Genomic DNA, 11,109 nt, shown 5'->3' on the forward strand with positions numbered 1-11,109 from the left:
AGCCCCGCCCCGCGCCTCCGGACGTCTTTGCCGGGACATGGCCGCTGCCGGTACCGGGTCCTTAAGCTGATTGCCTGCTGCCGGAGCTAACTGCTGCCGTCAACAGTCCGCGCGGGCCGGTCCCAGGCGTCGGGACGGCGACGAGCCGCCGAGGAAGCGGGGCTCGCCATAGGACGCCGCCTCGGCGGGCGCATGGCGTCCATCTTGCTCAGGAGCTGCCGCGGCCGGGGCCCTGCCCGCCTCGCGCCTCCCCACGCCGCCTCCCCGCGGGGTAAGTGGCCGCGGCACAGCAGAGACCTGTTGTGGGTGGCCAGGGTCCTGCGCGGGACACCCATCTACCCCATGCCCCGAGGCAGCGCGGCTATGACAAGCACCCGGCGGCTCTATGCCACCGGGGCTGGGCAGCTTCACTGTGACCTTAGTTGCCCTGGTCGCCGCAGGTCACCGCTACCGACGGAGGCGTTGGGAAAGTTCCTTAGGGCGGTGGCTGCCCTGGCGCTCCCCTCGGTGATGAACAGAGCCCAGGCGTGCCCTTTGGCCAGCTCAGACCTGGAAGCCGGAACTCCGGGGAAGGGAGATGGGGTTTTGGGTGATGCCAGCACAGTGGGCCGCTTCCTGGGGTGGGGGGTGGCCGCTGACTGGAGTTTTTTAAGGAAACTTGGATGTGTCCTGATTGTAAGTTACGGTAAGGATAAAACTTGGTCTACGAGAGTGGAACCCAGGACTTTATAGTTTACTGACAGAAGCACAGTTCTCACCTTAATAGTTGGAGCAAGGCGTGGTGTGGAGCAAGGCGTGGTGGCCTATGCCCTTAATCCCAGCACTGTGGAGGCAGAGAGAAGCAGGTGAATCTCTGAGTTCCAGGCAAGCCTCGTCTACCTTTCGAATTTTAGGCCAGGGTACACACAACAAAACAACAACAGCAACGAAGTCAGTTACGATCGGTAGAAAGACAGCAAAGTCTGGGTTTGGTGCGGTCTTTCAAGCTCCCTCTGCCCTAAGAGCTGTCCACCTGTTAACTTGTTCAAGTACTTCTGGCCTTTCTTATTTCTATAGCCTAATTATGGATTAAAAATTATCTGGTAGTTTTTGTGTATGTCCTTATTATTCTAGGCATAAGAATGTTTTCTGGGGCTGGAGAGATGGCTCAGCGGTTAAGCGCATTGCCTGCTCTTCCAAAGGTCCTGGGTTCAATTCCCAGCAACCACATGGTGGCTCACTACCATCTGAAATGAGGTCTGGTGCCCTCTTCTGACCTTCAGGCATACACACAGAAAGAATATTGTATACATAATAAATAAATAAATATTTAAAAAAAAAAGAATGTTTTCTGTAGTTAACCAGTGCCCTTTGAACAGAAGTACTGCTTCCCTGATAATGGGTTAGTCAGCTGGTTAGTTGCGGAACCAGTAGGGCAGGGCTGGGTAGTTGGTAGGGGACTCACTGGAATAATGTGCTGTCAGAGGCAGTAGGCATAGGATGAACATCCTAGTTTTTAATCACAGTGAATAAGTTGAGGGCAACATTGTGCCAAAATTTTCTTGACTCTGGAGTACCTACCTTATTCTGCACTTTTGTGTGACATACTTCATTCTCTTTGTGTTTTTTTGTTTTCTTCCGAGACACATTCCGTTAGTCCTTGTGGCTCTTGAAATTGTAACAATTTCTCCTATTTCCTTTGATTTTCTTGACCTTGCCAGTTTTGATGAGTACTTAGGTCAGGTGTGTTGTAGGGTGTCTCTTTTGGTGTTTTGCTGAGGAGTTCTGGGGTGGAAGGCACAGATTTTCAGCACTTTTCTCATACATGCTGCAGTTAAGGTAAACTCATCATGTTTGATGTTGATCTGGTTCCCCAGCCGAAATGTGACGTTTCTTTCCTTCCCCTTCGCCTTGCTATGCTGTCCTCTGTGAAAGGAAGTCACTTGGTATGCAGAAGTCGGCCGACAGATCTGGAGTGTGTGAGAAAGAAGCATCCAGTCCACACTGTCACTTTGTAAGCCTGTGAGGACTAGTCAAGGCTCAGGGAAACCAAAGAAGACTGGCTTGGGGTGAGACGAGTTCCTGCAGCTGTTGACAGCTGTAGGGTGTCCCCAGACCTGGAAGCTTTGCATGAAGGTCAGGGAGGACATTGCCTGGAAAGATATAAAAGTCTCTTGGAGACCAGGTGAAGCAGGGAAAGACATTTAGTCTTTATCCCTGTTCCTGACACTGAGTTCCTAAAGCTTTTGGAGTGATTAACAGCAATGGGTTTTACCCCTCCCACCCCCCACCGCCCAGACAGGGTCTCCCTGGGTACCCCTGGCTATCCTGGAACTCACTCTATAGACCAGGCTGGTGCCTCTCAAGTGCTGGGATTAAAGGTATGTGCCAGGGGCTGAAGAAATGGCTCAGTGGTTAAGAGCACTGACTGCTTTTCCAGAGGTCCTGAGTTCAAATCCCAGCAACCACATGGTGGCTCACAACCATCTATAATGAGATCTGGTGCCCTCTTTTGGCCTGCAGGCATACATGGAGGCAGAATACTGTATACATAATAAATAAATAAAGCTTTAAAAAAAAAAAGGTGGGGCTGGAGAGATGGCTCAGAGGTTAAGAGGTTGTTATTTTATAATAAATAAAAAAATCTTTTAAAAAAAAAAAAGGTATGTGCCACCACACCCGACTGGGTTTGTTACTGAAGGAAAGTAGGGAATAGGCCTAGGTAGATGAGGGGAGATGAGGAGAGGCCTGTAGTGAGCTGTAGTGAGATTAGAGGGCTAGGACTTAACCCTAACATCCTAGGAGGCGGAGAATATATAGTGGTCAATGGACCAGAGGAAAGAATGCTGCAGGAAGAACCTGGGTTGCTCAGGACTGTCCTGGGCATGTCCTTGTCTCCTCTGGCTATTCACTTGTATGCTTTGTGGTAAACTGTGACAATGACCAGAGCACTGTGCTGGGTTCTGTGACTTGTTCTAGCAAATTATCAAAACCAAGAGGGTCTTAAGAGATGGCACAGCAGTTAAGAGCACTGACTGCTCCCAAGGACTTGTGTTCAATTCCCAACACCCACATAGCAGCTCACAGCTGTCTGTAACTCCAAGATCTGGCAATCTTACACAGACATATATACAGGCAAAACATCAATGCACATAAAATTTTTTAAAAACCTTATTTTAGACTTTGAAAATTTATGTGTACTTGTGTGTCTGTATGGATGCAGGTGCCTATGGAGACCGGAACTCATAGAACTAGAGTTACAGGCAGTTATGAGCCAGTCAATGTGAATGTTGGCAACTGAACCCAAGTCCTCTGCAAGAGTAGCAAGTACTTTTAACTGCTGAGCTGTCTCTTTAGACCAAACCCCAAATTTACAGACAGCAGAAATATAGGCAGCCTGTGTAGCTTAGTGGAATATGGGCCTGCAAAGCCTGTCACCCTGGATGACTTTGACAGTGGAGCAGGAACAGCCCTCAGATGTTATTTCGGGGAGAACCCAGGAAGGGATCAGAGTAAAGTCCACCCATCCCATCTTCGGGGTGCTCTGGGGGTGTTTCTGAGCCAAATCCTGTAGAAGTAGGATTGGAAGGGGCAGAGAGGAAGTTCTGGGCCTCTTTGGATTAAGAAGAGTTTGGAAAAATTTGGGTGGCCCTAGTCTGGATTTAACATGTAACACTTTCAGTCACAGAAACTTAACATTAAAAAATAAAAGCCATGTAACACTTGTTGCTTGTAAGAATGTAGCTGAGGGCCAGCTAGATGGCTCAGGTTCTTGTTTTCTTACCTGAGTTCCAATCCCAGGACCCACATGGTAAAAGAAGAGAACCAAATCTTGCAAGTTGTCTTCTGACCTCTGAATGGGTGCACATAAAATAAATAAATACAAAAATAAAATTTAAAAACAAACATGATTTTATAATAACAATGTAGCCAATATCTTTGTTATGAATTTTCCAGGTTCTAGCAGACCCTAAATGTGATCTCTTTCCGCATAGAGCCAGAAGAGCTCCCTCCTGACATAAACTGGTAAATGGATGCTGTTACTGCTACTCCCACTGCTTGGAGGATTGGGCCAAGGTGACCTTGCTGGCCCTTGCTATTGCCTGACCTCTACGTGGGCCGCCTGGCCCCTGCTGAGAATGGTACCTCTGGTCCCCACTGTGCAGAGAGCCTGTTCTCTCCATCCTTCCTGATTCACACAATGGTGTGAATGAACTCTCAGTGTGTCAGGAGACTTAGAGTGGATTAGGGAAAGTGTCCAAAGTGTGTTCTAGTGATCATCTCTACTGTTTTTCCATAAGTGGCTTCCTTTAGAAATTTTGCTTTGCTAAGCGTGATGACACATACTTTTTATCCCAGCACTTGGGAGGTAGAGGCAGGCATATCTCTTGAGTTTGAGGCCAGCCTGGTCTACAGGGTATTTCAGGACAGCCAGGGCTACACAGAGAAACCCTATCTCAAAAACCAAAAACAAGACAATAATATTACGATAAATAAAAATTTTGCTTTAACTACATTCATTGTGTGTGTGCATGTATTCCTGGACATGCCATAGCATGCTTACGGAGGTTAGAAGACAACTTGTTGGGATTTATTTCTCCTACCATGTAGGCACTGAGATTAAACTTAGGTCTTGAGGGCAAGTGACTAAACCATCTTGCCAGCCTTATAGGGGCTTCTTGGTATTTCTTTTTCCCTAGTAGTTCTTGTCCCTTGGAATTGTTGTTTGGTCTGTAAGGTTGTCTGCTTGCTAGGATTCAGTGTGCCCTTCCCCCTGCCTACCTACACCAACAATAGCTAGTAGAAAGGGGTCCCACAGAGGGAGAAGACCACGGGCCTTCAGTGCTCCTTCCCTGGGACTTAGCCTCAGACCCAGTTTCCAACGAGGGAGATTAGATGCTCTGTTCCACTGTGCTTTGAAGCCCTTCATCATGTATAACAGTCTTCCAGAAACTTACTGGTAGGTTCCATTCAGACCTTCAAAGATGCCTGGTTGACACCTGTTTGCTGACTTTTCTTTGTTTTTGTCATAGGTAGTCGGAGGGATCAAGCTTGTCTCAGTTGTACCAGCACCGTGGGGTTGATAAGCCATGAGTAAGTAAGCCCATCACTGAATGTGTCACTGTGCATGTGTGCTTGAGGATGTTGGCCATACACCTGGAACTGACAGCTTCTTTATTCCTTGCTTGTGTTCCTTTAAATCTTCATATGTTAGCCGGGCGGTGGTGGCGCACGCCTTTAATCCCAGCACTTGGGAGGCAGAGGCAGGCAGATCTTTGTGAGTTCAAGACCAGCATGGTCTACAAGAGCTAGTTCCAGGACAGGAACCAAAACCACAAAGAAACCCTGTCTCGAAAAAACAAACAAACAAAAAAAAAATCTTCATGTGTTTGCTTCAATGGTGATAACCATATAATGTTGGTGAATTTTAGGAGAATAAGTACCATAATCCTAGTACCCAGTTATGTATACTACTGGCATTTTGGTGTACTTCCATTTTGGTAGTTATTTTTGTCTATTAGGTTTTGTTTGTTTGTTTTTTTCAAGGTAGTGTTTCTCTGTAGCTTTGGAGCCTGTCCTGGAACTCACACTGTAAACCAGGCTGGCCTCAAACTCACAGAGATCCACCTGTCCCTGCCTCCTGAGTGCTGGGATTAAAAGCAGACACTACCTCCCAGTTTGTTTTTGTTTTGTGAGACAGGGTCTCCATATGTAGGTTGTATGGCTCAGACTGGCCTTGAATTTTTGACGACCCTACTGCTTAGCCTTCCAGTTACTGGAATTACACGTGTGCTCTGACATGCCCAGCCTGACATTTTTACTTAGGCATCTGGTTTTTGGTGTAGTTGTTATAAGTATAGTTTTGTCTACCTGGTATGACTAATCACCCCGTGCTCACACAGCTGAACTCTTTAGTGGCTTTCCACAGAATCTTGCTTAGTTCTTTTCAGCTGTTTGTGGCAGTATTGGGTGTTTTGGGATCTGTTCAGGACAAGGCAGACCCTCCCTTGAATACTTTGGTCTTTCAAGGGTACCTGCAGCTAATCTTCTTTGTCCCACTAGCCAGCTCCCAAATCATGACCTGGAGACTTATTATTAATTATGAAAGCTTAGCTGATAGTTTAGGCTTGTTTCCTAACTAACTCTTATAACTTAAATTAACCCGTGTCTTTTAAACTATTTTTTTAACATGGCTCAGTTACCTTTATTTTGTCCTTTATTTTGCCCATGCTGCTTGCTCTGTGTTCTGGCATCTCCTGTCTTCTTCCCAGCATCCTTTCTGTCCTGAAAATCTTGCCTAGCTATTGGTTGTTCAGCTTTTTATTACACCAACCCAAGTGACACATCTTCACAGTGTACAAAAAGATTATTCCACGACAGGTACCTGCATCAGGGATGCTCACAGTATGCCCCTCACCTCTCTCTGGATGCAGAGTGAGTATCGTGTATTTAGCCATTCCCTTTGGTACCTAAAGCCTACAAGATGACAGTGCCTATGAGATGGTGGCAGCATTTCAGATAAGGCTTTCATGGCATTGGAAAGCCAGTTTCCCGGATGTTCTTGAAAGTGGCACCAACACTCTCTGTTGTATATAGGCTTGGACTTTGCCCCAGGTTGCTGTGCTTCTTGCAGCCTGAGTTTCTACCTCAGCCCTGTCGTACCTAAGGACAGGGCCAGGAGATGCCCTTGGCTGTCAGCTCAGGTCAGTGAAAGGGGGTTCATCTCCTTCCATTTCCATGTCCCTGTCACTTCCTCTGGGAGAGCAGGAAACCAATAGTGCTCCCTTCTCTGCTCTTCTCATTTCTGGAGGGTTTGTGTTCACTTGGAGCTGTGAACTGATTACTCCGCTCTGAAATACAACCAGTGGTGCTTCTTGTAACAGATTTATTAATTCCCTAAAATAAAGACAAGTCATTTGTGAAGACTTGATTTCTGTTAAAGCATGTTTGACTTGATGCCCTGTTAAGTTCTGGGATGAACAGGCCTGCAGGCTTCTTGGACACAGCTTCATTTCTGTGGCTGTGGCTGGATGGCTACTGCATACCCATCATTTGGTCAGATCCCCGCACAGCTGACTGAAAGAGTCCTTTCTGTGTGGGCTGCCACTGTGCGCCTGTTGAGTGAGATGTTCATTTGACTTCTCATTGGATAGTCTCAAGACCTCTGTCATGGAGCCGTCTTTGTGCTGCTAGTAGTGGCATTAATGTCTGTGTACACAGCTGCTTTCACACTTTTATGTTTGTTTTTGGGGGTTTGTTTTGTTTTGAGACAGGGTTTCTCTGTGTTACAGCCCTGGCTGTCCTGGAACTTGTTCTATAGACCAGGCTGGCCTCAAACTCACAGAGCTCCACCTGCTTCTGCCTCCCAAATGCTGGGATTAAAGGCACCACCACTACCTGGCTTAGTTTCTTTCACTCTTCCTGAAGTATGCTAGTGAGCTGGTGAGGTCCAGTAGGCCTTGCTCTTGGAACTCGGGAGGAGTTAGAATAGGATTTGGTTTTAAAGTACCAACACCAAGTGGAGGTTAGGGGAGTGCTCTGTAGGCTCCATTTCCCTCTGTAAATTCATGAAGGTGTGATTGATAGGTACTGTGACTTATGACTGAATTGGCCTAGATAGTAATCCTTACTGCAGGGCAGTATATATGATTAATACTGGGATCAACCATATGCCATTTTCCTTACTAAGTTCTCTAGCTGACACTCGTGTAGGGACCAGTTCCTCATCCTGATTACTCTGAGATTTTGAGTGTCCTAGATGAATCTGTTAGTTCTTCTACTCTACAACAACCTTTGTGGAGTTATGACTGAGACACCATTAAACCTGTCAAACCACTTGAGATTGGCAGTTTTTGTTTTGTTTTGTAGTGTTGAGAATAGAACCTAAACCCTTGGGCTTGCTAGGTTCATTTTGGGAAGAATACTCCCAAGATTAGCACCTCTTTTCTTTTTCTCTTCTTTTCTTTTTCTTTTCCTTTTTTTTTTCTTCAGAGATGGGGTTTTCTGTGTAGCGCTGGCTGTCCTGGAACTCCTATAGACCAGGCTGGCCTCAAATTTAAGAGATCCTCCTGCCTCTGCCTCAAGTGTTGGGATTAAAGGTGTGGGCCACCACCTCAGTTGTTTGTTTGTTTTAACAGAATCTCCTGTAGCTGAGGCTGGCCTTTAACTCTTGATCCTGCTACCCCATCTCCCAAGATTTGGGGTTAAAGAGCGGGAATGGAACTGAGGACCTTACACTAAGCCGTCTTCTACTGCTAAACTACCTGCCTTCCCTCTGCTTTCTTCAGACATTTCCATCCGGTGTGGAGATATACTCCTTTAGTCCCAGCAGAGGCAGGCAGATCTCTATGAATTCAAGGGCAGCCTGGTCTACATAATGAGTTCCAGGCCAATCAAGGATACATAGTTAGACCCTGTCTCCCTCAGCTCCCCACAAAAAGATTTCTCTTTTTTTTTTTTTTTTTTTCAGAAAAAGCGGTTTCATTTCTGTTAGGTCCTGACCTTGGCCGTTCAGGCAGTTCCCAGGTGTGTTCCACCCTCATTATCCTTTTCTACTGTATTGCCAGGTGCTTTCTGCTGCCGTCTGTCTGATAGTTTCTAAAGCTGGCCCCTTCACATCATGATGTTTGCTTCCTGATCAGCTCACTAACAGCACAGGTCCAGATTGTAGCTGGATCCACCTCTCCTGTCCTAGTGCCCGTCTGCCTCGGGCCAGCTTCAGTCAGGGACACAGCATGGCAGCCCTGCTAGCTTAGTGTGCTCATTACGCTGGACGCTCTTAGCCTTGAGGTGGCCGCACTTCCTGCTGTTTTAAAGTGTTTCCATTAGGAATGTGTATTAGATTTGTCAAGTACCTTTTTGTTTTGTGTTGTTTTGTTTTGAGACAGGGTTTTTCTGTGTAGCCTTGGCTGTCCTGGAACTCATTCTGTAGACCAGAATAACCTCAGACTCAGAGATCTGCTTGTACTGGGATTAAATCATGTGTGCCACCATTACCACCTGCTTGTCATGTCAAGCAGCCTTTTTTTTTTTTTTTTTTTTTTTTGACACAGGGTTTCTCTGTAACTTTGGAGCCTGTCCTAGAATTAGCTCTTGTAAACCAGGCTGGCCTCGAACTCACAGAGATCCACCTGCCTCTGCCTCTCAAATGCTGGGATTAAAGGCGTGTATCACCACTGCCCGACTGTCAAGCAGCTTTTTAGCATTTAAGATTCATATTAAAATATGAAGAACTGTGCTTAATTAGTTAAAATTTTTTTTTTCAGTGCTAGGAATCAAACCCAGAGCCTTGCACTGCTAGGCAGGTGCTTTTCTACATCCCCAAGCCTTGTTTGGTATGAAAGTCTTTCTGTGTAATCCAGGGTAGTTCCAAAATCAACTCTGCCTCCCAGTACTGGGATTATAGATATGTGCCACCATGCCAAGTTTTAGCATTTTTCTTGTACATTAACCATTTTGAACATTTGCTTTAAAAGCTAACATTAGTAACTATGATGTTCTATTGACCAACTTATACATTTTAAATCAGCACTTATGGATGAGCAACAAAAACTTTCATTTTGCTGAGCAGTATAAGAATCTGTGTGCGGGGGCTGGAGAGGTGGCTCAGAGGTTAAGAGCACTGGCTGCTCTTCCAGAGGTCCTGAGTTCAATTCCCAGCATCCACATGGTGGCTCACAACCATCTGTACTGAGATCTGGCGCCCTCCTCTGACGTGTGGGCATACATGGAGGCAGAATGTTGTATACATAATAAATAAATAAATCTTTAAAAAAAAAATCTGTGTGCATGTAAATGTAAGTGTAAGCACATGTATGTGGTGCTAGTATGTGCATCTGGAAGCCACAGGTTAACATGGAATATCTTTCTTAGTCATTCTCCACCTTATTTTTTGAAACAGGATTTCTCAGTGAATCTAGAATTACTGATTTTGCTAGGCTGGCTGGCAATAGTGATCTTCCTGTCTACCTCCGATGTACTGGTATTAAAGGTGCACACCACTGTACACAGCTTTTGGACTGGGGATCCAAATTCAGGTTTTCATGCTTTACAGCAAGTACTTTACCAGCTGAGTCACCTCTCTAGCCCATGTAAGAAATCTTGACTCCTGGAGCTGGAGAGATGGCTCATTGCTTAAGAGCGCTTGATCTATTTGCGAGAGCCTGGGACCCATTCCCACATAGCCAACTGTAACTTTATATCATAGGGTCCACATCCTCCTTTGTCTTCCATAGCTACCTGACATGCACGTGATGCATAAACATACATGTAGCCAAACAATCACCCATAAAAATAAATAAATAAATCTTAAAAAGAATGCTGAACTTAATACATAGAACTCTCAGAAATTTTTATTTATTTTTGTAATTTTTTTCTTTGCTTTTTAAAGAGAAAGAAATTCATGAGTTCTGGAGGTGACTTGCTAGGTGCACATTGGTATTGGTTTACTGTGTTTTGTTTTTCTGAGACAGATCTCTCATTTGTAGTCCTGGCTGTCTTAGAACTACACACTATGTTGACCAGGCTGGCCACAAATTCAGAGAGCTCCTCCAGCCTCTCCCTCCTGAGTGCTAGGATTAAAGGAGTGCACCACCATCCCTGGCTGGATAGCTCGATATATTTGCATGTGTATACATACAGCATATCTATATATGTGAATATGTGTATGCTGATATATATGTGGAAGTCAGAGAACAACTTTTGGGAGTTGATTCTAACACCTTAGGTCTCCAGGCTTACCCACTGAGCCTTCTTGCCAGCTCCCAGTATTCATTTTTCAGCAAGTACCTGTGTGTGTCTGTGTGTGTGTGTGTGTGTGGTATAATACAGGTGTGGAGGTCAGATGACCACTTGGTGGATGGTGATTGGCTCTTTCCTTCTACCATGTGGTTCTTAGGGATGAACTTAGGTCATCAGGGAGGGTGGCAAGTGCCTGTATCTGCTGAGCCATCTAGCCAGCTCCTACACCACATTTAGTGCTCATAGTGGCAAAATTTGCTTTTGGAAATTGAATCATGCTGATGGATATCTCTGCAGAGCATAATCCCAGGGCATAATGAGGCTGTAATCCAAGCTCTCAGAATCTCATGTCTTAGGCTGGGACTAGGTACTAAGTATTCTACTATACTT

At 45.6% G+C, this 11,109-nt stretch overlaps 1 protein-coding gene across 1 annotated transcript in view; it reads left to right on the forward strand.

Annotated features, from left to right (window-relative positions):
* Letm1 (leucine zipper and EF-hand containing transmembrane protein 1) overlaps positions 1-11,109 on the forward strand; it is a 32,585-nt gene continuing 21,476 nt past the window's right edge. The window contains exons 1-2 of the mRNA XM_050141152.1: positions 1-271; positions 5,013-5,073. Of these exons, the coding sequence (XP_049997109.1) occupies positions 193-271; positions 5,013-5,073 (140 nt within the window). The 5' untranslated portion in view covers positions 1-192. The remainder of the gene's footprint in view (positions 272-5,012; positions 5,074-11,109) is intronic.

The sequence above is a fragment of the Alexandromys fortis genome, unplaced genomic scaffold, assembly GCF_014885135.2.
Source record: "Alexandromys fortis isolate MF-2015 unplaced genomic scaffold, M_Fortis_MF-2015_v1.1 scaffold_7, whole genome shotgun sequence".
In the NCBI taxonomy this organism is placed as follows: Eukaryota; Metazoa; Chordata; class Mammalia; order Rodentia; family Cricetidae; genus Alexandromys; species Alexandromys fortis.